The 26,891-nt window shown below is 46.8% G+C and overlaps 1 protein-coding gene across 1 annotated transcript in view; it reads right to left on the bottom strand.

Annotated features, from left to right (window-relative positions):
- Nucleotides 1-2,729: 2,729 nt before the first annotated feature.
- The window catches only part of LOC144752854 (uncharacterized), a 58,041-nt gene continuing 33,879 nt past the window's right edge, over nucleotides 2,730-26,891 (bottom strand). Inside the window, exon 7 of the mRNA XM_078640692.1 lies at nucleotides 2,730-2,822. Within this exon, the coding sequence (XP_078496818.1) occupies nucleotides 2,730-2,822 (93 nt within the window). The remainder of the gene's footprint in view (nucleotides 2,823-26,891) is intronic.

The raw sequence follows: 26,891 nt of genomic DNA, 5'->3' as shown, positions 1-26,891 counted from the left end.
AGAAGTCCCTGAAGACCTCGAGGATGTCTTTATTGGCGGTCTGGGCTTTGTTGTGCTTGTCCTTGATTGCCCCAATTGTGTGCTGTTTTTGTTTCCCTTTCAGGTAGGTTGCTAGGTTTTTCCCCGCTTTGTTGGCGGTGCAGAGGTTGATTGACTTGTATTTGTTGATCCAGGTCCCTGCTCTTTCGCTCAGTATCCTGTTGAGCTCATACTTCCGTTTGGTTAGCTCTGTGAGTGTGTTATTGTCCTCCAGGCTGGCTATGTGGCTGTTCTCTAGTGTTTTGATTTCTTTCTCTAGGTCTGCGATCCTATTGTTTCTTGCCTTGTTCATTTTCCCTTTTATTGCCATTACTACCCCCCGTATGGTTGCTTTAAGAGCATCCCATAGTACCTCTCTAGGCGTCTCAGGTGTGTCGTTGATTGTCAGGTATTCTCGGATTGCTGTGTCTATCTCTGCCTTCGCTCCTGTGTGCTGGAGGAGGCCGTCATCAAAACGCCACCTGCGTGTTGGCTTTTCATTGTGTCTGCCTGATAGTGACAGGCTTATATGTGCGTGATCTGATATTGTCCTGGGTCCGATCTCTGTGTGGTCTATTAGGTGTGTGTGTGTTCCTGACATCAGTATGTAGTCTATCCGACTGTAGGAGTTGTGGGGGTTGGAGTAGAATGTGTATTCCCTGGCATCCGGGTTGATTAGGCGCCACGGATCCTTCAGGCTCAGTTTCGAGCACAGGTTCCTGAGGATGTTAGGGCTAGCGGTTGTGTGGCGTCTACAGGGGTGCTTGTCTATAGCTGGATCCAGGACTTGGTTAAAATCCCCTGCAACGATCAATAGATCTTCCATTGGTAAGTTGTGTAGCTGGGCACCTATCCCTTCCCAAAACTGTTTGTCATCACTGTTCGGGCCGTAAATGTTTGCGACGTGGTAAGTCTCTCCTGCTCGCTTGAGGCTGGTCACTAGTGTTCTGCCCTGGGTGTCAGCTTGGTAGCTGGTAATAGACAGGCCCGAATTCTTGCTGATTAGTGTTATTACCCCATTCTTCTTGTTTTGTGCCGGCGATCCCACCACCTCCCCTATCCAGTTGGCTCTTAATCGCAAAATGTCTGCCTCTTCTAGCCTGGTCTCTTGTAACACATAAATGTCGCTCTTAAGTTTCCTTAGGTGGTCAAGCACCTTCCTTCTTTTAACAGGGCTATTTAGCCCTTTGACATTTAGGGAAACTATTTTGATGTCTGACCCTATGCTGCTCTGCCCGTTATGTGTCATTAACGCTGGTTTGTGTTCGCTGTGCTGGTGGGCTTTTCTTAGGATCATTTGTCCCCTTAGCCATGTGCCTGTTTATGTGTTCCTGTTTCTTTGTGCTCCTACTTGGTGCTGGTGTGAAAGAGAAATAAAAGATGCAAGAGATGCAGAGAAAGAAAAGATAGTCAGTAAGCCCATGTACAAAACCTCCCCCTCCCCATTTCCCCTCCTCCCCCCTCCCCCACTCTCGCCTTCCCACCCCCCGCCCTCCCTTACTTGCAAAAAGGGTGTGCGACGACAAAGTTCCTCTGCCCGCATCATCCCTGAGGTAGAGTTGGTTATATCTTTGGCAGTTGTGTTCTTCCATGTTCGGGTTTCTTTTGTCTTTTAGCCCTTCATTCTCTCAGTCTCTATCTGCTGCATCTTGGGCCTAACCTTCAATCCCATGTGCTGTATATACGCTGCTCTGTGCGTCATGTCGGTCCTCACTGTTCGCCTCTTTACTCTAATTGCTCGTCTAGCGGCGACGCGCTTCTCTTTGCTGCCCCTGGGCTTTTGTTCTCTTCCATGTCTTCCACTGCTGGACCTTGAAGATATTGTTTTAGGGCCTCCGGGCATTCGAAGAACATCGCCTTCCATTTGTCTGTCACCTTGAATTTCGTCGGGCTGACAAAGCTGAACGTGGCTCCTCTTCTTCGCAGGGTGTCTCTTTGCGCCAGGAAGCCTTTCCTTAGTTCCACTGTCGGTTTCGAATAGTCTTGGGTCAATACTATCTTGCTGCCAGCCCATGTTAGATTCTGATTTTTCCTGGCGAATGCAAAAATGGCCTCAGTCTGATTAAGTCTCAGCGGGTTACAAATTATCGCTCTTGGGCCTCTGCCTGTGGTTGGTTTTCCTGCTGGTATTCTGTAGGCCTTTTGTACCTCAAAGCCTCTCTGGAAAGTGATACCTGTGAGTTTTGGGATCATCTCCTCCAGCATGGCGGAACAAGAGCCTGCCTTATCTTCAGCTCCCTCTGGCACTCCCAGTATTCTTATGTTGCCCCTTCTGGCCCTGTCGTCCTTCTCCGCTAGCTGTTTTTGTACCGCCTGCGTGGCTGTTCTCAGCTCTGTTATCGCCTTGGTGTTCCTGCTCGTTTCATCTTCTACCAGGCTTACTCGGCTTTCTGCAGCTTCTATTCTTGTGTTCGTATTGTGCAGGTCCGCTCTGATGGCCGCCATCTCCAGTTGCATGTTCTCCAGCTTGAGTTTTGTCTCTCTTCCCACCTCATTGCCCTCGTTTACCTTCCGCAGGATCGTTTCCAGCGTTACCGGTTCCCCTCTTGCTTTGGTCGGGGATCCTTGGTTGTCAAATTTCGGTTTTTTCTGCTGATCGCCTGCCAGCTTCCCGTCGCTGCCTGCCATTGTTCGGATGCCCCTCCTTGACAGGATATTGATCAGTCTCCCTCCTGCTTGCACCACCTTGGGTGCACTCGTTGTTTGTGCCTTTACCGCAGTGGGTTGGACAGCTTGTCTGTATCTGCTTGGCTCCCTGATGTGTCTTGTTCTCGTTTTTGCTTTTGGTCCGGCCAGCGTGCTGGCTGAAAAAAAAAATAAATAAATAACTTGTCTTTTTAAACTCACCATTTGCCTTGAGTTCTCCGCACAGCCGATCTAACGCTGCCGCGGCTTGAGCCCTGAAACCACCTCTTGACGCCATTCCGGCAAGCCACGAGGCCACGCCCCCCACCGCCGCATATAAATTGACGCTGACTACAAGCGCCATACCAGATTGCACGTACCTCCTGAGGCAGAAGCCGGGAGCGCGACTTGATATTTTAAAAGAAAACTTTGTGTGTCACTTGAATAACTTGTCTTTTTAAACTCACCATTTGCCTCGAGTTCTCCGCACAGCCGATCTAACACTGCCGCGATTTGAGCCCTGAAACCACCTCTTGACGCCATTCCGGTGAGTCACGAGGCCACGCCCCTTCTCAGAGGCCACGCCCCCCACCGCCGCATATAAATTGACGCTGACTACAAGCGCCATACCAGATTGCACGAACCTCCTGAGGCGGAAGCCGGGAGCGCGACTTGATATTTTAAAAGTAAACTTTGTGTGTCACTTGAATAACTTGTCTTTTTAAACTCACCATTTGCCTCGAGTTCTCCGCACAGCCGATCTAACGCTGCTGCGGCTTGAGCCCTGAAACCACCTCTTGACGCCATTCCGGCGAGCCACGAGGCCACTCCCCTTCTCAGAGGCCACGCCCCCCACCGCCGCATTACCCGCTATAAGTTATGTGCTTGTTTCGGAAGCGCAGCGGGCGCGACGAATGAGCGCCTAAGGCAAGCCCGTCTGCGACTGGCCGTGCCTAGGGCCCCCCCACCATGCCCAGATTGTACAATATACCCGTGCGCAACTCAATGACCTCCAAGGCCAATGGCCTTTGGACGACCCTGTGAAAGAGCACATCAACAGACTGGAATTGACTGCCCCGTCCCCTTCCATATCCCTCCCGGTCACGCCCTGCTCTACCCCATCTCCCCTAGCCCTCCCTCCAATCCCCAGGCTCCCCCTGAACCTATCACCCTATCCATCTACTATCTAAACACTCGGTCAGCAGTTAAGCACTCTCATGAACTCTTTGTCTTACTGGACTCACATAAACCAGATCTCTTATTTCTCACAGAGACCTGGTTCTGCGACAGCTCCCTCCCCTCCCTATTAGCTGCCCTCCCCGCCACTTATTACGCGCTACGCACCGACCGACTCCCCGGTAAATCAGGCGGTGGTGTCGCCCTGATAGCCCGCTTTCAGCCTTTAACCTTCTCCTCTATTGGCACATCAGACTTTTTAGTCATCCGTTCCTTATCTTTAAAGTTCCACTCACCTGCTTGCTCATGTATCGTCCCCCCCAACCCTCTCAACTTTTCCTCACCGGATTTCAAGACCTTGTGGCCACCTTAGCGATCAACAACTCCTCTATCGTGATATTAGGTGGTTTTAATTTTTGGCCCTCTGACCCCGCATAATGTTCTACCTCCAAAGAATTTTCGGACACCCTCCGTTCCGTTAATTTTGACCCCCACGTTCACTCCCCTACCCATATTCAGGGCCACATCCACGATCAGATTTGGTCCCTCAACTGTCCCATAGCTTCTTTGTCCATCTCCCCCTGCCCCTGGTCTGATCACTTCTTGATTTCTTTTTCCCTACACCTTAGCCCAGCCACCAAGCCCTCTCTCCCCAAAAACACCTGGGCTCGCTCTTGGAGCAAGGTGGATGTGGCCTCTCTGTCCGCCACACTCTCTTCCTCCAGCCCGAATTTACCCGGGCTACCAACCTCTGTACAAGCCGACTCTATCAATTCCTGGCTTCTGTCTGGTTGTGACTCGGTCGCCCCCCTCAGACGAGTGTCCTCCAGACGGGCGTAAGATGCCAACCGCTGGTTTAACGATGAATTAAAGGCCTTAAAACTTACAGTCCGACATGCCGAGCGAGCCTGGAGACGAGATTACTGTCCCATCCTCAAAGCTCAGTTCACCACCCTTCTATCTCAATATAAAAAAAGCTATCCTGACCACTAAAACAGCCTATTTCTATTCTAAAATCTTGGCTGCCGAAAACCAGCCCAGAGATATTTTCTCCATCGTCCACGATCTCGCCTACTCCGATCTAGCTACCCTCAAACCCTCCTCTTCCCAGGACTTATGCAACTCCCTTAATATTTACTTTTTGGACAAAATTTCAAAGATCAAAGCCAATATCCCCCCCCCTTCTTTTCATGACCCCCGAAGTCCTTCAGTTGATGCACGCCTCGACTCGCTCCCCCCTCTCACGGAAGAGTCTTTCCTCTCCTTGGTCAAACCTGGTTCCCCTTTAGACCCTTGTCCTGCCCACATCCTCAGGCACATCTACTCGATCTTTGTGCATCTGCCGCTCACTTTTCTTAACAGCTCTCTGTCTCAGGGCACTGTTACTCCATCTCTTAAATCAGCCATCATTGTCCCTATACTCAAAAAACCTGGCGCCGATCCATCCGCCCCTGTCAACTATCGCCCCATCTCTCTACTGCCCTTTCTGGGGAAGGTATTGGAGCGACACGTGACCAGAGCACTTACTACCTTCGTGGAGGAAAACGGAGCGTTAGCCCCCCGTCAGGCCGGTTTCCGCCCCACACACTCCACGGAGTCTGTGGTGTTATCGGTCCTTGACAACCTTAGAGAGGGCATGGACACCAACCTCCCCCAGGCCCTGGTCCTCCTCGACCTCTCCGCCGCCTTTGACACGGTTAATCATTCCATCTTACTCTCCCGTGTCAGGGCGGCCGGGGTTGGAGGGTCAGCCTTGGTCTGGCTATCCTCCTTCCTCAGGGACCGCACCCAAGCAGTGCGCCTGGGTGACTTCTCGGCGGACCCACGGATGGTACAATGCGGGGTCCCTCAGGGCTCTTCCCTTTCCCCACTCCTTTTTAATTTGTACATTGCCCCCCTTATTTCTGCCCTTCAGCAAATGGAGGTCTCAGTTTATAAATATGCGGACGACCTCCAGCTTATTTTTTCGTTGTCATCATCCCCTGAGTCCATGGCCAACTTCCAATCTATTATGATCTTCATCCGGGACTGGATGAACCACAACCACCTGAAATTAAACCCCGACAAAACCGAGCTGGTTTTGACAGGTGGTTGCTCCAGTCCCTGGACCCCCCTTTTTTGGCCCCCCCTCCTTCTTCATCTTCCTCTGTGTAAATCCTTGGGATCAAGCTTAACGATCAACTCACCATGCACTCCCAGGTTAGCTCAGTGGTGTCCTCTTCTTTTCTCTCACTTCGCACAATCCGTAGGGTTTCCCGCTTCTTTTCTTTCTCTGCCCTCAAACTTATTGTCTTGGCAATGGTTATTTCTCGCCTAGACTATGGCAATGCCCTCTACTGTGGCCTTCCCGCATACAGTATGCAGCGACTTCAACTGGTCCAAAACCAGGCTGCCCGCCTAGTCTATAACCTGGCCAAATTCCATCACGTCACTCCACTCCTCAAGTCCTTGCACTAGCTCCCCATCCGTGAACGATCCCAGTTTAAGATGGGATGCATCACCTTTCAGGCTCGGGTCGGATCCGCCCCTGCCTTCATCTCCTCGGAAATAAAAACCTATGTCCCCGCCAGGGTACTACGCTCATCCTCCCAACATCTACTGACAGTTCCCCGCTTTAAACGAAAAAAATGGGGAGGCACGAAATTCTCCACACTCGCCCCTACCTTCTGGAACTCTCTACCAACCCACCTCAGATCTTCCACCCATTACTCTCACTTCCGCAAGGCGCTTAAAACCTTTCTTTTTCTTCAAGCTTTTCCACAATAAATCACTCCTCTTTTTTCCGACCTCCCTGTCCTCTGAGGTTCTGCACACCATAGCGCCATGAAACCGCCCGGTGAACGTGCGCTTTATAAATATTTTAAACTCAACTCAACTCAACTATAGATAACTTTTTTTCATGCTTTGGTATGATTGTAGTGTGATTTAATAAGAGTGGTACCAGGGAACTAGGCTTTCCCGGGTCCCGAAGAAGAGACAATTAGGGGGACGGCTCGAAACAGGGTGACCATTTAGGAAATAGATCCATAATAATCTCTCTTCCTAAAGAACTCCCCCTCAATTTGTAATCATACCAACTTGTGGTTCAAATAAACTAAGGGATACCTACTAGCCAGGTATTTTGGAAACCACGTACCATCATCCCCACTCCCTTACCCTTCTGAGAACAACTCATCATTGCATAAAAATATTATTAAGGGCTCCCACTTAAGGCGTAGGTCATAGCACGCCTTAAGTCACGCCTTCTGGTCACTGCTAACGCTTTCTCCTCAGTCAAAGTTATCAGTCACAAGGGGCATCTCTTTGAAAACCACACACGTTTCAAAGACTGTTAATCCCAAGGTCCATTTAAGCCCTTAGTTCCAAAGTACCCTAACTGCATAACAACTTCTAACACTCATTTTAGGGTTATTGATAATATGCGGAGTGATCATAAAATAATTTTTAGGTCTTGGCTAGACAGTGCATGCGCTCTCTCGAAGAGATTTGTTGTGTTCAATTTGAGGGCTTCAGCTCGCCCATGGGCTTACCATTTGCTCGCTTCATCAGCACTCTTATATCCTTTGTCCCCATTTGTCCAAGGCATGCATGTGTCATGACTCTTCTTGTGTTTAGACCTACCCCAGATCATGGACAAAGTACTTATGTCCATCCACTGCTTCTGTTTTAGGAGATACTTTTTCTTTGTCTTTCAGCACTCCACACGAGTGCTCATGTTTTTTTTTTATTCTCTTTATTGATTAAACAAACATGTAAACATCCAATCATTACACATAATCAACACATTGTACATCATCCGAGGCGTCGGTCGTGGTTACAAAATTACGTACCATATGCACAGGGAAGGGTCCATCCATTCTCAATTGTCTCCTTAGCCAGTATGTTTAAACCTCCTCCCCTCCACCCGTCGCGCCCGTTAGTATCAAGGATCTGTACCTATCCCATGCATTCCATATCTTCTCCCACTTTTTAGGGCATCCCCTGCTCTGGTAGACAGACATTTCAGTCAGGTAACACCAATCTAAATCTCGTTTCCAGGCTGCAAGTGCTCCTATCTCCTTTGCACCCCACTGTCTTGCGATGTTTCGTTTTGCTACAACAGAGTCTAGAGCTAGCCAGGTTTGAACATGCGACGGCAAGCGGATTTCACCAGTGATACCCAGCGAGCATCGAGGGGTATTTGTGTATCGAGGGCTTCAGACATAACTCGAATGACTCGGGTCCAGTAGCGTTGTGTTGCAGGGCATTCCCAGATTATGTGAAAGAAAGTGCCTACCCCACCAAAGCCCCTTACGCAAAGGTCTGAGTCAGTCCAGTCTAGTTTATAGTGCAGCGTCCGAGTGGTGTAGGACCTATGTAGTATTCAAGTACTCTCAGTTGAATCAATCTGAATTGTGCCCTGATGGCGATTTTCCTGGGGCTCTGTATTGCTTCCTGCCAATCGTCATCCTCTACTAATCCCAAATCAGCCTCCCATCTGCTTTAAGGGAAAAGAGGAGGTCTGGAAGGTTATTCTTTATTTTTATGTGTTAGTGAGGTTGCCTTCTCCATCATAGGATCAAGTAATAAATGGTCTTCAAGGGGGAAGTATTCCAGGACGGACTCTCCTTCCGGTATAGGATGGTGTATGGCGTGCAATAGTTGTATGCAGGTGGTAGTTGGTTGTTTCTGATAGAGGGCCGCTAAATGTCCACCGCTGCCCATCATGTATCTATCAATCCGTACGCAGGTTCCGTCTGTGGCTCAAAGACCCACCCATTGATATTTACCAATTGCGCAGCTAAGTGATAACTCTGTATGTCCGGTACCACCAAGCCACCATCATACACACCGCGTTGTAGTTTGCGCAGTGCTATTCGAGATCTACCTCCCTCCCGTTGGAGAGTGCGTTGTTCCCCTTCTACATTTTTAAAGGAGGAGTCCGGGATTTTGTACGGTGTGTTCTGTAGGACATAGAGCAACCGTGGCAGAGCCATCATCATCTTTAAATAAAGTTGCCCTTCTCATAAGGGAGATCGGTAGGTTACGCCAGTGCCTTGAGTCACGCATGCTCACGTTTAACTTAGCTTACTCATCTACTGAATTGTTTAGTCTATCTTGTTTAATTTTTGTGAAGCACTCCTCCCCACACCCCGTTTTGCTCTGAAGCACTTTGTGCTTCTCTGCACCCCAGATTGAAATGTTATGGTACACCATATGTTTTTTTGCCCCCTCCCTCGCAGGTATTGCTGCCTCTACCCTGTTTGCTTAGTGCTTGTCTTTTGTATTGTTTTTTTTTTTTTTGCAGTATATTTTCAAGGACAGACCCATTTCATTGGATCCCGAACCTGCACACCTAGACCCAAAGTTTGTTTGAATCTGCAGCGATCAGGCTCTCCAGTTGCAGTGTTGCTAGACGGTGACTCTGGGCTCTTGCTGCCTAGGCATCTGCTTGTGTGAGGAAACACTGCAGGGCTGATGCGAAACATCTTTTGATTTCCTCTTCCAAGCACTTGCAATCCTTTAATGAAACTGGTGCATGCTACTGGGCAAAGACATTGTGAATATTCAATATGCTCTGCCCCAAATAAAAGGATTACTGAACGCCAACAGATTCCCCACCCCCGGCGACCCAAAAAAAAAACAATATTGCCTTTCTTTTGGTTCTGTTTTTAGAGTCCGTTCAATGTGTTTTGAGTTGAAGAGGGCATATAAAAATAATGGTGTGCCCTATGTTTGAAAGAATACAGTACCTTCTGTGTTTACACTACCTGAATATAGTTGGCTATGGTATAGGAATAAATGCCCTTTTCCAGTAATCTCCTTGTATAGTTCTTTGTCCTTCCCGCTCTCTGTGTAGCTTAAAGCACTGTGTGCTTCTCTGCACCCCAGCGCAAAATGTTATGGTTCCCATCTGTTTTTGCCCCTGTACCCCTCACGCTGCTATAGGTCTCAGCGCAGATAAAGCAGATCTCACAACAAACCTGAATTCACAGAGTTCAATTTACAGCCTGATATTTCCTGTTGAGCACATTCCTGCTGTACCTTGAGCTGACCCGTCTACTGCTATAATCTCTGCGACTCCCTCTGCTCCAAAAATCTTCTGGCCTGTCTAAGCTAGTCAACCAGGCAACACAGAAACTTGAGAGTGCTGACACATACTTCAGATGTTTATTAAAGTCAACTTACAAAGTAAAAAATTCTCCCATCACCAAGACCGATTGGTTTTGCCAATGATTGTTTTCAATTTTTATTTCACTCTCCCATAAAAGTTTTATTTACAAGGGATTAATCTGAAGCCCTTTATTATGATGCATCTGAAACTTGATGATATAAGCATTCTCGCCACTGCTTTGCTGCACTCTGTATTAAGGTGATACTGCTGTTGTGTAGACATTCAGAGCTGCCAAGTATCCCATTTGTAAATTTCTTGACTTGAAGTCAGTTCAGATATCACATTGTATTTTGGGAGACATTTTGCTGTTAACATTGTAACAGTGGCATAGCTAGACGTACTGGCACTTGGGGTGGCCCCTAAGTTTGCTGCCCGGGTGCAGGTAAGGACGGGGGGTGCAGGTGGCGGTCGACAGATGACTTGTTCGGGGTGCCAGACGGATGACTTACGACTTGTTTTTTTAGGGCAGTGGGGATGGTGGTAGTTGGTTTACACAACTCCTGCCGCCCTCAAAAACAGGGCAGCCGGTGCAAACAACACCCCCCCCCCCCCTCGGTACAATACTGTTGTAACATATTGCCCCAAAAACACTAGCATAAAGTGCATACAAATAAAAGATCCAGGATAAGCTCAAGGTATCACACATAACAATGGGACACCTTGCAGCTATGAGTTCTGTTGGAATGTGGAAATGCTTGTGTCAATCAATCAATCAAATATAGCTTTATTCGATTGTTAAAAGCAATCATAAAAGCATACATAATAATACAATTTATCACATTTCAATTCATTTACAAAATCGCCATGTTATAAAGAAAAAAGAACATAAAAAGAGTATATACAGAACAATTCATTGATGGCAAAATTCCATTAAAGGCATCCTTACTATAATTAAAACACACTACATAATCATAGATGTTTTGCAATATATCACTCTTTTCAAAAACACTGTGATTATTGCAACACATCGTCCATTGTCCAAGTATTGAATACTTAGCATGGCCAGACGACATTAGCGCAGGCCAATCTGTCTCAATAGAGGCAGTAAGATACTGCGCCTAAGAAATCAGTAGAATTTACAAAATAAAAGGACGTGCATGGTACTTTGGAGCGACACATCGTCACAAGGACAAGGCTGTAAATCATGCGACCAGTCATTTACAGTTGGAAAACTAACCAGTCTATGAAAAATTTCCAAATCTAAAACGAGATAATAAAAATCTGTCATAATTGCCAGGAACATAAACCAAATAGGGTTGAATATTAAAAGTTGTTAATAACAATTGATGTTGCAGGACAGTTGGTTTTAGAACCTCTGTTGTTGTTCTTAAAGAATCCAAAAAGGATAAACCCTCCTTCCTCAGATCTTTTCTTGAAATGGCTGAGAGAGTGAGAGGGTTTAGGAAGTATTCTGGCTTTCCAATATCCATAAAAAAACGTAAACACATAGCTCAGCCATGGTATCCTCATTACTCCTTCCAATTTCAAGATATCTGACACAATATCCCTATTCAGCTTGGTTTCTTCTTTGGTCCACAGCCTGTGCCATAAAAGCACAGGCTCAAGCTTGATCAGATCAGATATAAATGGGAGTCCTAGTTCTGCGTGGCAGTTATAGTTAGGAGTACTCTTAGGAACTGCGATGATATATTTCAGAAAGGAGTTTTCAGCTACCAGGATGGGGTTAGGGTCAGCAAAACCCCATACCCCACTCCCATAGGTAGCACCAGATACACATTTAGCTGTATAGATCTTAATTAACTCAACAGGCGGTCTCGTACCTAATTTTTTGGCAAAAGTCTTCAGGGCAGCAGTAGAACGGACCATCGCAAGTTTTTTAGCTACTACTGCCTGACCCCAAGACTCATTCTGAGTAAATAATATGCCTAGGTAAGAAAATTGCTTATTAGCCTCAAGCTTCTGTCCTGTAATAAAAATGGCCCTTTTGGTCTTACAATCCTTGCCACAGCGCATGATGAATGTTTTCGACGTATTTACCCTTAGCCCCAGATCTTTCATGAAAAGGGCAAAACTATCCACCACACGCTGAAGGCCCACCTGAGTACGAGACATTAACACAGCATCATCTGCGTACAAAAGAGCCAGGATTGGTTGGCCAGCTACGTATGGGAAATCTAAGCTGTTACTGCCCAGGGCTCCCTCCAAACCATTTATATACAAATTAAAAAGGAATGGAGCCAGGACACATCCATTCCTGATTGTGATTTTGTCCGTGCCTTCCCCCTTCAGGCCATAACGGACGCGAGCTGACGCGTCACTATAAAAGCGTTTAAGAAAATAAATAATATTTTCATCAACCCCTAGTTGGGTCCACAATTTGGAATGAACCACACAATCGAAAGCGGCCAAGAGGTCAACAAAGGCCAGGAACAAGTTCCCCTTCTTTGCCCTTGTGTACTTCCCTACCAACATTAGCAGATTTAATCCCTGCTCCACTGTTCCTAAGCCAGAACGAAAACTATATTGCAAGTCAGATAAAATAGAGTTGTCATTGGCCCAAACTAGAAGACGGTCCAAGAGTATCAGCCCAGCTATTTTCATAAAAGTATCCATCAGGGAGATGGGTCTATAACGACCCAAGTCATGTCTATCCCCCTTTTTGAAAATGGGCACGATTATGGACTCCACCCAGGTGGGCAAAACTCCTGTAATACAACCTGCGTTAAGCACCTGGACCAGAAGGGGAGCCCACAGAGGAATAATAGCTTTAAAAATATCTATGGGGACACCATCCGGGCCAGGAGCCTTACCGCCCTGACTTGCGTGGAGTGCTTTTTCAACCTCGTAAACATCAGATTTCTTTAAGTGGGATAGAGAGTAGGAGAACAAGGAGAAGTTAAAAATACCTCTCCCTCATATACCTTGGCAAAATGCCCAATCCAATCTGCTTCTGGGATTGCTATCTCAATTTTAGGGCCGGTCTCTTCCATTAGAAATGGGGTTTTAATAATCTTCCAGAACCCTGTACTATCGTTATTTTCAGAAGCTAAATGCAAGGCTTCCCATGCTTCTGCTTTTAACGTATTATTCCTATCTTTTACAGCAAATTCATATTCTTTCCTAAGTCTCCTTACCTCCTTAACACATCTTGGTTTGTTGTGCAGTGCTTTCTTTAGAAGTGCATAAGCTCGAGTACAGTTGGAGTTAAACCATCCTCCCTTTTCTCTATTATTTTTACCCTGTCTCGTGAGGGAGGTCCTAATTTCATTAGAGATGGTTAAGAAGGATGCAAGGAGAATTTCACAGGTGGAATCTTTCCCCAAGCAAATCGAGAGCTCAGACGTACATTTGCCGATTACTGTGTTAAGTATTTTTGTTTGATCGACCATGGCCCATCGTAACGAGTAACCTTTTGTACTACCAATAGACAAATTTTCACCTTACTCCTTGAGAGGGACTTTATTGGCATCAAGATGGCCATACAAAGCGGAAAATGATCGCTTAATGCAATATCTGAGACCTTAAAAGAATACATTCTGTTAGCATGATTATTAGTTACAAAAGCATAGTCAATAGTAGAAGCACAACCCCTCCCATTAAATGTTGGTGGTAGGAAGGATGGTAGCACACAAACTTCATTCACAAATCCCAGGTCAAACTTGCCAAGTACTTCATTAAACTGTTCACCCAAAGTGTGATTAAAATGTGATTGACACAAGCCCTCTTCCCATGTTGCTACACATCTATTATCTTCCGCCATACTACATAGAGTACAATTAAAATCTCCCATCAAAAGAATCATCATATCGTGCCTGAAGCTTTTACCCTGTGAGGCAATGCTTTGGACAGGTTGTTAAGAACATTTGACACTTCACCCAGGGGAATATTATCATATAAATTAACCAGGGCAATTGGAGTGTCCAATACAAGTATCAAGAACTGAAAATAAATATCTTTAATAGGCTCTATAACCCTTATTATGTTTTACTTATTTGACAGATAAACACTCCGCCCCCCCTTGGCTCTCCCATGCACAACATCAACAGCAGAAGTATGGAAAGTCTTATACCCATTAAGGTGGACTGGTTCCTTGCTCCAGGTTTCCTGGAGACAAATCAGATCTTGTGACAGGATAAAGTCCTGCCAAAGTGGGTTATCAATTTTAGACTTAATTCCAGCAATATTCCAAGAGCTAATATTGCATAGAGGGTGTACAGGTGGGGATGGAACAAGGGAAGAGGGCCTAGCACCTACTATTAATGTCCCAGTCCCATTTGGAACTACTGACTCCAGATCAACTTCCAAAGCCTCCATCCCCCCATTAATATCCTCAATCCATGGAATACTAGCATTCTCCACCCGGTCCTTCACATTGTCCCCATGGTTATGAACAGACATAGAGTAGACTACTGCGCTGGGAAAATTGGTGAGATTGTCCGTTTGCAGTCAATCACTATTCTCTAGACCGCTCAGAATCTCAAAAGGATTTGATGTCGGGACACAGTATCTTCCTTGGATGGGACCCATGTAATTTGTTGCTGGACAATGAGGTCTTGGAAACCTAGCAGGATGCGTAGGGCAATAAAAGAAACCAAGGGGAAGAATGTTAATAAGCTCAGTACTGACTACCCCGATAAAGCCCCTCTCAATTATGTTTCGTACCAGTAGCGGTGACCGGAATGTTAGAATTACACAATCTCCGCTCAAAGATTTACTAGATATGCCTACCCAACTAACCCTTCTGGCCATTTTAAATTCAGAAAATAGTAAGGTATTTAGTCCAAGCCTCGTGGATAAAAAATGAAGGGATTTGTTCCTCAATGTTGACCAATGTTCAAAAGCATTGGGGGGCAGAGCTGGAACATTAACTAACACAACCGTATATGGTGTAGCTTCAGGAGGCAAATTTAGAATTGGTACGGATAAGGTTGTATTATCCCCGAGTTGGACCTGTTAGATCTGCTACTCTAGTTCCAATGTTACCCCCCTGATATTTTAAGTTACGGCCTTTTATTAACCTCTCTGCTTTTGTGCTGAGCTTGAATGGCCGAGTCTAAAGGTATACCTTTAGAATTTTCATTTACGTTGGCTGAGGTTGAGTGGGATAATATCTTGGGCGGTTCTACCTGTATGAGCTGATGTTTATTAATCAGCTTTTCCTCTATACTAGTTACCCGGGTTTCAATAATGGTAATTTCTAAACAAATGGGCTCGAGTGTTGTTAATAAAGTCTCCATTCTTCCCCAAAAATTCTCATCAAGTTCTGGGTTGCCTACACTAGTTGAGGCAGAAACATTATCTGTCTGACCATTGCCCTTATTTCCTTTCAATCCAAGTGGGTTTACAGCAACTTTGCGCTGTTTATGAGTTTCCTTGTTTATGTGCTTTTGCTTACGGCTCGCTTTTTGCCCTCTGGTTGTTACATGCGGGCTGGCGCTATTCGACCTTGACAATGATACAGAAATAAGGCTTGGAGGGAAATCACACCCCACCTGCCCTGAGGAGTCATCGATTAAAAGCGGAGGCTCAATAATTACATTCATTGGCAGTATTGTAGGTGTCAAAGATAGTCTAGTTAACAAGGGGGGTGGGGGGTTCAAGTGACAAATTGTGCTGTATAGGCACAGTTTCATAATTCGGGGGGATGAATTGGGCACTTGGAAGTCCAACAAAGGAAGGCGCTAACATTGAATCCTGAGAATTTATCGTAAACATGGATACATTCACAGAAGGCAAGGGAGGGAGCATACCAGTTGGAAGAGAAAGGCGCCTTGCTGTGTTTTCAATGGCAGACGCAACCACCCCTATAGTTTTTTGCAGCATTTTATCTATTGCTGTTAGACTTGGGAGAGGAGTAATTAAGGCTGCTTTTTGCTTGGTAACAGGGCGAGGCTGCGGAGGGATATTCTTCCCTATGTTCCTAAACATAAAAGACCTAAGGGGCTAAGTGAACACCAAATCAAAATGGCAATCCCAACAAAAAATAAATTATACAATTAAAATTAAGAATTATCAATCATTAAAAGTATTAAGAACTTGAAACATAGATTCTAAATATCAATGAAAAATGTCACTATCAGCAGCAGAGTTTGAGTAAATACCGCCAGGTTGGAGATAAATCATTTGGAATCCATTCAACCGAGGGTTATGGCTCGGCCTCTCCCGGCCCCGGACGGCCACAGACGGCCCGGGCTTCGCCTGGCACGTCCCGCGACGCAGGGCTCGCGCTGCCTTTTGTCTGCCTCCTGTGGCGTCCTGGCGCGGTAGCGTGACACACGCCGCGAGGGACGCTGGGTAATGTAGTTTGACTCCTGGCGGTGGCGGCTTCCACCGAACCCCCGGCAAACAGTGATGGACTCTCCTCTGATAAGGGCTAGCAGTTCGTGCCCTCGGTTTTCACACAGGTATAATGATTCTTGTGTCATATTTTTACCACTATCCCATGTGCCTGCTGACTGCACTCTTTTCACAGCTACCTATAACTAAACCCTGCATTGAATGTTTAAAGCCTGTGGAGCCACACGCATTTCTTGAGGTAACTCTGATATCCATATGTGCAGGGCTTCAAGTGAGCTGGATCTGCCTGGATATTAGACCCGGCAGTAATTAAAAACAAACATTAAAATGGGTCCTTATGGGGTCCAATATTCACTTAACTTTAATGGCAAAACATTGATCGGTTTCTGAACAATGAAAGTAAAAAATGTAAAGGTAATGCATGTCAGTAATTTAGGTCCTGTTTATATCTCACATTCACTTAATCTTGCATTTCCTAACCCCTTCGGTGCGTCAGACGGCCGGGAGCCTTCTGACGCACCTGTGCTCAAGTGCATCGGACAGTTCCCAGCCATGCACGCAGATGGCACAAGAAATCCCTCTGGTGCAGGCACAAGAGGGTTTTCTTTAAGCCATAAAGAGCCTCCAGCCTCCAGAGCTGGGGAAGGGCTTCTCCAGCTCCCAAAGTGGTTTGGCTTGTTTCAGGGAAATTACTATCAGCTCGCACGTCGCGTTGCTGTAATTTTCCCAGAAACCGAAACTGAAATGAGCAGATAGGGGTTTATCTCAGCACCCCGACCAGGTAGAAAGTCAGGGGAGGTAAAATGAGCCGATAGGCTCATTTCAATTTCACTTTCTATGTGCTCAGGGGGGCTATCTCAGCACCGAGCACTTAGAAAGGCAGGAGAGGTATTATTGGAAAGGGGAGAATCTCCCCTTTCCAATGGTACCCATCCCTAGTGGATCCTTGCTTGGGGATTGCCCTGCCGGGGATCCACCCACTGGATACCAGGGAGGGGGGAGTGGCCCCTTGGGCAAGGGCCTTTGCTCCCCCCAAATAATTTTGGCATATTCTTTCTTTCTGCCATGACCCCCGGGGGCAGAAAGCACACTAGGCATCAGGGATTTGTTTTTTGTACTTTTTGGGATGGGGGCTGCCTAAGATGGCCATGCCAATTCCATTGTCTTTCTTTCCCGCAACCCCACTCCCCCCAGAAAGCAGATGGGGCAGAAGCCAACGATTTGCGCAGCCTGCGGTGCAGAAAGCCCACTAGGAACCAGGGATTTTTTTTGTATGTATATAGGAGTGGGGGCTGCCCAAAATGGGCATGCCTATGCCCCCCCCCCAAGTATTCCAGTCTTTCTGCCCCCCCCCCCCCAGGAGGAAGATGTGGGGGGGGAGCAATAGTCCCTGATCTGCCCCTCTGTGGGGCAGAAAGCCCACTAGGCACCAGGGATTGTTTTTTTTTTTATACGTAAGGGTGGGGGCTGTCCATATTAGGCATGCTAATGCCCCCACCCCTACCCAATAAAAATTAGCCACAGTCTTCCTGCCTCCCCCGGGAGGAAGATGGGGGCAATAGTTGTTATTCTGTCCTCCGGGGGAGGGGCGCCAGGGATTTTTTTATACATAGAGGCGGGGGCTGCTGAAAATGGGCATGCTAATGCCCCCACCACCAAAAAAGGCTTTCTGCTCCCCTCCCCCCGGAAGGCAGATCGGGGCAATAGCCCCTTATCTGCCCTCCACGGGGGCAGAAAACCCACTAGGCGCAAGGTATATGCTCATGGGGAAGCCAGTGAGAAGCCCCAATGGCAAGGGTCACTTACTTTTTTTAGGCATACATTTTGGCTGTTTCAGTGATATTTGTATTCTCATTTGCACCCAAGCATGGGCAGAAAACCACTAGAAACCAGGGAGAGTTTGTGTGTGTAAACTGGAGTTTGGCTAACGGTCTGCGTGTACTGACCTTAGGCTGGCATTTTGCTGGCATTGTGTGGACCTGTACTTGGCTAATGAAGTGGGTGAACTTGCGCTTGAAGACTGTTTGAGTAGATTGGCGCTTGCCTGGTGGTGTGTGTGGAGTGGTACTTGCATGGCAGTGTACGCGGACTGGTACTTGGCTGGCTGTGTGCATGGGTGGTGCCTGGCTTCAGGGCCAGACTGGCCGTAGCTGGCACCAGGCATTTCTCCAGTGGACCAGAGGGTGGGGGCCGGTTTTCTGGCAGTGGGGGGTGGTTTTGGTACTGGGGGCTGGATTTGCAGCAGTGCTGCAATATCAGGCCTCAGTAACAAAAGCAGGAAAGGTGCTTTATACTAGCATGCGCCCCCCTCCCAGGGACAGCCGAGCAGCAATCTTTGCGTGGGTGCCCTTTTGGACCCACTTTGGGCCCCCCTCAATCTTTACACGTTTTTGGCACATCAATGTCATAGGCACTAGGCCTATCCACACAAGTAAGATATCATTTTTATCAGGAGACTGAGGGGAATGCTGAGTAGTAGGAAATTGGTGCTGTGCAGTGATCTCACAACTTTCCCACACAAATATTAGAGGAAATTGTGACTTTTTAGCTAAATTTGAGGTTTGCAGCAGATTCTTGGAAGGAAAATGTTGGAGGATCAACGTAAGCCACACCATTCTGGACTCCCACGAGTGTCTAGTTCACAGAAATATGTGCGTTTGGTAGATGTCCCTAGATGGCCGCCGAGCCTGGGGCCAAAAACCCAGGTGACCCCCCTCCTTGCCTCCACAATACGTTCTGGGCCCTTGCCTGTTGCGGGTACATGGCCCGACAACACAAGAGTTTAATGCAGGGGGGGATGGAAGGGAGTGGGGAGCGGGGGGGGGGTGATTGTACTGTCAGTATTGTATGTCCAGATCACATCAATGTATTAGTCTTGTCTTTGTTTAGTTCAGTCATTGAAATAGGATTAGATAAGTCAGCTACTCTGTCACACCCCACCACATTTCAGGTGGCAACGAGGATCCACTACCACGCTAGCCCACAGACCGAAGCCAATGTAACACAGGAGAGGAACGAGAGGCTCACACACCGTAAGCCATGACACAGCACAACAGCATGACCAAGAAGCTGAATAACAGCTCTTCCCTATCAGCAGACTTGAAGGTTGTTTCCCTAAACGTTAAGGGCCTGAATCACCCCGTCAAGAGAAGGAAGATACTAGATTACCTAGCGAAAACAAAAGGGGATCTCATATTACTACAGGAAATAAACTCTCCACTGATGACTCGTCCAAACTTATAGCAAGATGGATAGGAGAGGTAGCATGCCCCCCAGCAATAGGCAAGAAACAAGGAGTTATCACACTGGTAAATAGAAACTCAAAGCTAACTATTATAAGCTAGCAACATGACGAGGAATGGAGACTACTAATAACACATCTGAAGAGGGGAGATGAGAGGATAATGGTAGTTAACATATACGCCCCAAACAATGACGACACAGCATACTGGGAGGGGATCACACGTAGACTGGAAGCAAGCGCTCCCAATGAACTGATAATTATGGCGGGTGACTTCAACCTCGCATTAGATTACACCCTAGACAGGCAATAACGGGCACACCCCCTGCCGCCACCATCACACACTGTCCTAAAGAACATCTGCAACAGATTCAACCTGAAAGATCCATGGAGACTCCAGCATCCCAACACCAGAGACTATACTTTCTACTCAGCACCACATAACTCATACAGTAGAATAGACTACATTCTCATCTCAGACTCGCACACACACCTAATTAAGCACACAGATATAGCGGCTAGCACAGTATCAGACCACTCATGCATCAGTCTACAGCTAGAGGGGCATCACAATGAGAATCCCACCTGCAGATGGCGATACAACAATGTAGTCACGGCATGACAAGAAGACAAACAACTTAGAGCAAGCCATCAAGAACTACAATACAGATAACGACATACCAGACACAGACCCAGAAATCCTATGGGACGCACTGGAAGCGACAATTAGAGGGAAAATTATAGAGATCAAGGGTAGGCGAGACAGAGAAGCAAGAGCAATGATAGAGCAACTAGAAGTAGACATCAAACGCCTAGAAGCGACACACATTAATGACACCAAATGTAAATGTGGGTGTACTTGTAAAGCGCACTGCGACTCCAAGGAGTATCCTGGCGCTGAAGACCGCTGGGGAACGCGTCCTGGTTTTCCCTGTGAGATGGTCCCTTTCTGGGTATCTCCAAGGTGAAACCAGGCATCCCCGGCGTCTGTGGGGGGCCGTTGTAGAGATGAGGCAAGCTTAATGCCCAGAGTTGCCGAGTGTGTTCCCTGGTTAGAGTAGGCACCGAGGCGAGAATTATCGAGTCCGTTTTGACCCTGGTCCACGACCCTGCAGCGTCGGGAATTGAACCCTGGTCCCGGGCTGTTCTCTGCTTATGGGTCTGCCGCCTCTATCCAGTGAGCCACACCACTCCACTAACACCATGAAAACCAGTACACTAAATGAGCTCACAAGCAAAAAGTAGTACAACAAAATCCTGAGCGAAAGGGCAGGTCTGTGGATAAAAAAAGTACAAGCAGATTAACCTGTACGAGGCAAACAAGGCGGGGAAAATTCTAGCTTCATATATTAAAAACAAAGGCAACACACGCAACACAAGGACATTCTACACACATTCAAGGAATTCTATCAAGACCTCTATAAAAGTGACGAGACCTTAGACCAGGAAGGTTGCGAAGCCTATCTAAGAGAGCTAAACCTACCCAGGATCTCAAGCGAGGAGGAGCATAGACTTGGTCAAGAAATAAGCATGAACGAGATAGAAATGGCGGTCAAGTCCCTTAAGGACAACAAAGCCCCAGGACCAGACGGTTACACAGCAACCTTCTATAAAACCATCCGAACCCACCTACTCCCAACAATTAAAAAGGTCTTTAACCACTGCGAGAAAGAAGGCACAATCACAAAATCTATGTTGGAAGCAAATATAATAGTCATTCCGAAAGAAGGCAAAGACACACAGCGCCCCCAAAACTACAGACCAATCTCACTTATCAACACTGATTGCAAGATCTATGCCAAAATCCTAGCCACAAGACTGAACACCGTTCTACCACAGCTGATCAACAATACACAAGTATGCTTCCTGAAAGCACGTATGTCCCATGACAACACTAGACTACTCTGCCATGTACAAGAGCGTTCCTCCAAATCTAACAACCCAACAGTAGCAATCACGCTCGACGCAGAGAAAGCCTTTGATAGGGTGTCCTGGAATTTCCTAGAACAGGCCATGCGAGCTTATAACCTACGAGAAAGTTACATTAGGAAGGTAATGGCAATGTATAAGGCACCCAAAGCACAGTTAGCTATCAATGGTACAACCTCACAGCAACTCAATCTCCAACGAGGGACAAGGCAGGGATGCCCTCTATCCCCTACACTGTTCCTCCTGGCACTTGAGCCCCTGATTAAAGATGTAATAACAGACAGGAAGATAGCAGAAATCACAATCAATAATGTGACAGCAAAAATTGCAGCGTATGCAGAGGACATACTCATAATTACAGAAGACCCAGAAAGCTCTATTAAGGCCCTAATGGACACCATAGCGCGATACTCGGCGCTCTCAGGATACAAACTGAATAGGGACAAGTCGGAGTGTATGCCACTCAATGTACACACAAATAAAGAGGTAATAGGAGATTCAGGACTAGCCTGGCAACGCGGGTTCGTCAAATACCTGGGGATCCGTTTCGGGAAGAGCCTAAAGGCCACTCTCGAACACAACGAGAAACTAACCCTAGCGATGATCAAAGTACTACTAGAAAACTGGTCTCCCAAATATATCACATGGTGGGGGAGAATAGACACCGTAAAAATGATGGTCACCCCAGTGGTCAACTACCTGGCCAGCATGTTACCACTTACCCTATCGGACGAGTTCCACCGCACGATAGAACAAATGATAAACATCTTCCTATGGCGGGGCAAAAAACCAAGAATAAGCCTACAAAAATTAGAGAAGAAACTAGGGGGGCTAAACATAGCGGACTTTAGGACATTCCAGACAGCCTTTATGGCCAGACAGGGTATGTACTGGATACTTAACAACCAGACGTACACGCCGACATGGCTCAACCTTGAGAGGGCCATGCTAAATAATACGGACCCAATAACTCTCCTCACCGCAGGCATTCAGACACAACCGAACAGCCCCATACTCAAAAACACTAGAATAGCGCTACTCAAGGTAGACCGGAAACTCGAACACAGTAATAAAAACTCAAACTGGGAATCATTATGGTGTAACCCCAAGATAAAATATAGAGGTAAGCCCCTGGACATAGACCACTGGAAAAGACTAGGACTCTCGTTCCCAGCCCAACTGGAAGGCAGAGGCAACCCCCACACCTTCAATACTCTAAAAGCAAAACATAACCTTCCGGACATGGAGCTTTATAACTTTCTCAAAATTAAAACAGCCTAACAAAATCTAAGATAACAAGACACAAACCCTCGATTATCCAATACATGGAGAACTTAAAGTTGGTCACATGGTTTCCCACCTCTACATACTCCTACGACCCAAATACTCTAAACTGAACCACAAAGCTAGCATGTACTGGGAATCACAACTTCCCTCCACACTCACTGAGCAGGAAAGGCACACCCACTGGACTTCACCATCGAAAAATATGATATCCCCGACCCTAGTGCAGACAAAATTCTGGCTATTGCACAAGATATATTGGACTCCAGCACGATTAGCAAAGATGGGGCTGAGAGAGAATGACCGCTGTTGGAACTGTGGTATAGAGAAAGGGGACATGGCACATCTTATCTTCTAGTGTACTAAAGTAAAACAAAATTGGAAAAGAGTACTAGCTTTCATTAATTAGACACTAGGATGCACACTCAAGGAGGAGTTTGCCACAATCGACACGGCTCTTATAACTGCAAATGTAAAATCAAAACAAGACAGATACCTCATTGATTTCCTACTAACAGTAGCAACAAAAACGGTACTCTCAAATTGGAAGGACACAGCCAAAGCCTCATTCAAGGGTTGGCTGAACTGGGTGACCTACCTTGGAGGGGCTGACATGCAAGCACTAAGAAACACCCCCTGGAAGAACCCCATCAGAGAGATGTGGACAAACCTAGATAGATCCCTAGATCACTACGAACCCCCATGAACCAAGGGGGGAAAAAAAGTAGTAGACACAGAGTACAAAAAAAAAAACAACAGCCAACACTAGGGTCCCCACATGGCACGATCAGTAGGAGCGACTAAAAAGAAGCAGAGTAGCGGAAAGAAAGAAGGTGGGGCTGAAACCAATCCAGACCAACCAGAACATGATGTATAGCGCCTCTAGAACTTATACCAGCAACGCATTAGAGGATACCTGACGCATCACCTAATCCTATTATGGCCACAACACTCCATTTGTTTAGTGTTATATGTTGCAACAAATATTAGCAAGGAAGCGAAGCAAATGTAATGTATAACTGTGTACTGACGCTCCAGCAGCCACCTACCGGAGGCTGGGGGCCTTGTATCAAAAAACCTGCGAAATGTATATGTTTTGTGTATATGTGTAAAGAAAAAAAACCAATGAAAATATAAAAAAATAAAAATAAAAATAAAAGAAATAAGAAAAATTTGATTTTTTCTGCTAAATTTGCGGTTTACAGGGGAATCTGAGTAGGAAAACGTTGTGGGGTCCATGCAAACCATACCTCCCTGGACTTCTGCCGGTGTGTAGTTTTCAGAAATGTGTGGGTATGTTAGATTTCTCGAGATGGCTGCCGAGCCCGGGGCCAAAAACCTAGGTGAGCTCCTTTGCAAAACCAGGTCGTTTTGTGATAGGTAATTTTGACGTCTCCAGAATACGTTTTGGGCCCTTCCCTGCCGCGGGTACTTGGCCAACCCACACAAATCATGTACCATTTTAATCAGAAGACTTTGGCGAATGTGGGGTGGGGGGGAAGTTGGTGTACCCACGCAGATTCCAGACGTTTTATCGCAGAAACGTAAGGAAATTTAAAGTTTGAGGTTTGCACGGGATTCTGGGGAACAGAACCTGGTGAGAGCCACACAAGTCACCCCCTCCTGAATTTCCTCTTGGTGTCTAGTTTTCAAACATGTATAGGTTTGCTAAGTTTCCCTAGGTGCCGGCAGAGCTAGTGTTCTAAAATCCACAGCTAGGCACTTTGCAAAAAAAGGGTCAGTTTTCACTGTAAAAATGTGGTGTGTCCATGTTGCATTTTGGCCCATTTACTGTCACGGGCATGTGAGGAAGTCACCACCAAACCCGGGACTTCCAAGATGGTGGCGACACGTGACCTAACCGGAAGCAAGGGCAGCGTTCTAGTCGCTGACGCAAATCCCAACGAGGACGCAGCTGGCGAGTGGGAGGATAAAGAAACGCCGGAAAAAGACTCCGGCGTTCGGCAAACAGGGTGGGAAGAACAGAGGAAGCAACGAGGTGAAGAACAGCGGCGTCCGGAGCAATCAGCCCCAGGAGAGTGGGAGGAGGAGGAAACCACCAGCTATCCGGAAGGGCGCTCCCAGAAAATTGCGATTAAGACCAGTACTCCAGAGGCTAGTGAGGAGGCTGTATCTCCCTTCACCACGGCCTCGGAGGGTCGTGGTTACAGGCAAGTGCCATTAGTAAGTTTTTTTTCTTTCAAGGGCTGGTGGACTGGATTAAAAAGCGGCACTTAACACAGTCACTTGGCTCTCTCACCAGAGGCACTTCACAGTCAGGACACGGGTGAAGGGTAGCAACCTCCCCCCCCCCCCTGTTTCTGTTTAAACATTACAGGCCAGCGACCTAATCTTTGTTTTCGTGTGTTTTCTTTTGGTTTTTTTCTGTTCATCATTTTGACCTCTCCTTTGACGCCACAAACAACTCACCGGGAAAAGCAAACCCCCTCCCAGGAAGACTCAGAGAAGACAGATCTGGATGAAGTGGGACATTGGCGCTACAATCCCTTAAGTCTGGCGAACTGTATATTCCCTGTAACCTTTATCCGCAATAAAGTGTGTTATAGTAACAACCTACTCTATGGCTTACTCAATGGGAGGGATCTAAGGGACGCCCACTCCCTCCTCAAGCTTACAGTAGTGTCAGAAGTGGGATATCAAGTCTAGCCAAGATGACCCAACCTGTCACAATGGAGGCTATCATAACTCAGTTGGCAGAGAGCCAACGACACCTTCAGCTAGTTACAACAGTCTATGCAGGCAAACAAAGAACGGGAGGCACTACATGCAGCTATTAAAGAACAGTCCTCCCTTTTAATTACAAATCAGCAGGTACAGGATACTGCAATATTGCGTCTAACAGATGCTATTGCCAGTACCACAATCCATCCTAATGTACCTAGCTCGGTTCTTCAGAAGTTTCAGACAGGCGACGACCCGGATTACTTCTTTGTAAATTTTGAAAGAGTAGCTTCCACTGCCTCTTGGCCACTAGAATGGTGGGGACATTATATAACACCCCTGCTCTCAGGCAAGCTACTAGCTGCCTACCAAGCAGCCAATTCAGCAGGCACAACCAGTTACGCAGAAATAAAGAAAGCCATCCTGGAACGCCTAGGATGCGATCAGGAGTACTATAGGAATCGCTTTAGGAAAGAGAACTGGACGGATGGGGACAACCCTAGAGCCTTATATTTCCGCATAAGGGAATTAGGGACCCATTGGTTGCAACCTTCTTCCTCCTCCAAGGATGAGGTGACGGAAAAGATCTTTCTTGAACAATACCTGGAAACCCTTCCCTTCAGCACGAGATCTTGGATTAAACAACATCCTAATTTAACAGTCACAATGGCAGTTGATCTGGCCTGCGCTTATCATAGATCTCAAGAATTTAAAACATCAACACAGCGAGCCCCGATAGGAGTACACAACCACCAAACAGGCCAACTCCTATTTCACTAGAGAACAGACCTCCTACCTTCCAAATATCCTCATCCAAACCTACCTCTAGCACTAGTCCCATGTGTACCCCACAGTGTTTTCATTGCGCAGAGTGGGGGCACATAGTCCACCACTGTCCTGCCCAGACTCCGCCCCCAGAGCCTATGGAAGTTGGTTACTCTCGTGGAAGGGTGCTGTGCTCGGGACACCACTCCAAGGCATATAGAAAGAAGGTACATGTAAATGAAAAACAGGTGACGGCCTTACTGGACACTGGCTGTCACCATACGGTTGCTACCCAGGACCTGATACTAAGGCCCCAGATCATTGAAGGCGACTACATCCAGGTTAATTGTGTACACGGGGAAAGGAAGCTTTATCCCTTAGCTGAGGTATTGTTAGAAATTGACAGAGAACCCCAACTAAGAAAGGTGGGTGTTATCCCCTCACTTCCTGAGACAGTCCTCCTAGGAACCGATCTTCCTAGATTTCAGGACTACATACAGTCCCTAAAACCCGCCTCCTCCCTGACAAACTGGTTAGAAACTGCCACCCCCCTCCTCAGAGTACATAGAGAAACCTAGCAGAAAGAAAAAAAAACGCGTAGAGAAAAACGTGCAGAAAGGAAATCCTTTAACTTAGCGTATCGCACTATACATTCTCCTGTCCTTGTCTCTTCAGGTGAGATTCAAGAGCCCCCACAGAGTTTTCGTTCGGCCCAGAAGGAAGACTCCACTTTACAACATGCTTGGGAACAGATCCAAA

The sequence above is a fragment of the Lissotriton helveticus genome, chromosome 5_1, assembly GCF_964261635.1.
Source record: "Lissotriton helveticus chromosome 5_1, aLisHel1.1, whole genome shotgun sequence".
Taxonomy (NCBI): Eukaryota; Metazoa; Chordata; class Amphibia; order Caudata; family Salamandridae; genus Lissotriton; species Lissotriton helveticus.
Note: the sequence above shows the minus strand (reverse complement) of the source record. Positions and strands in the feature narration are given on the sequence as shown.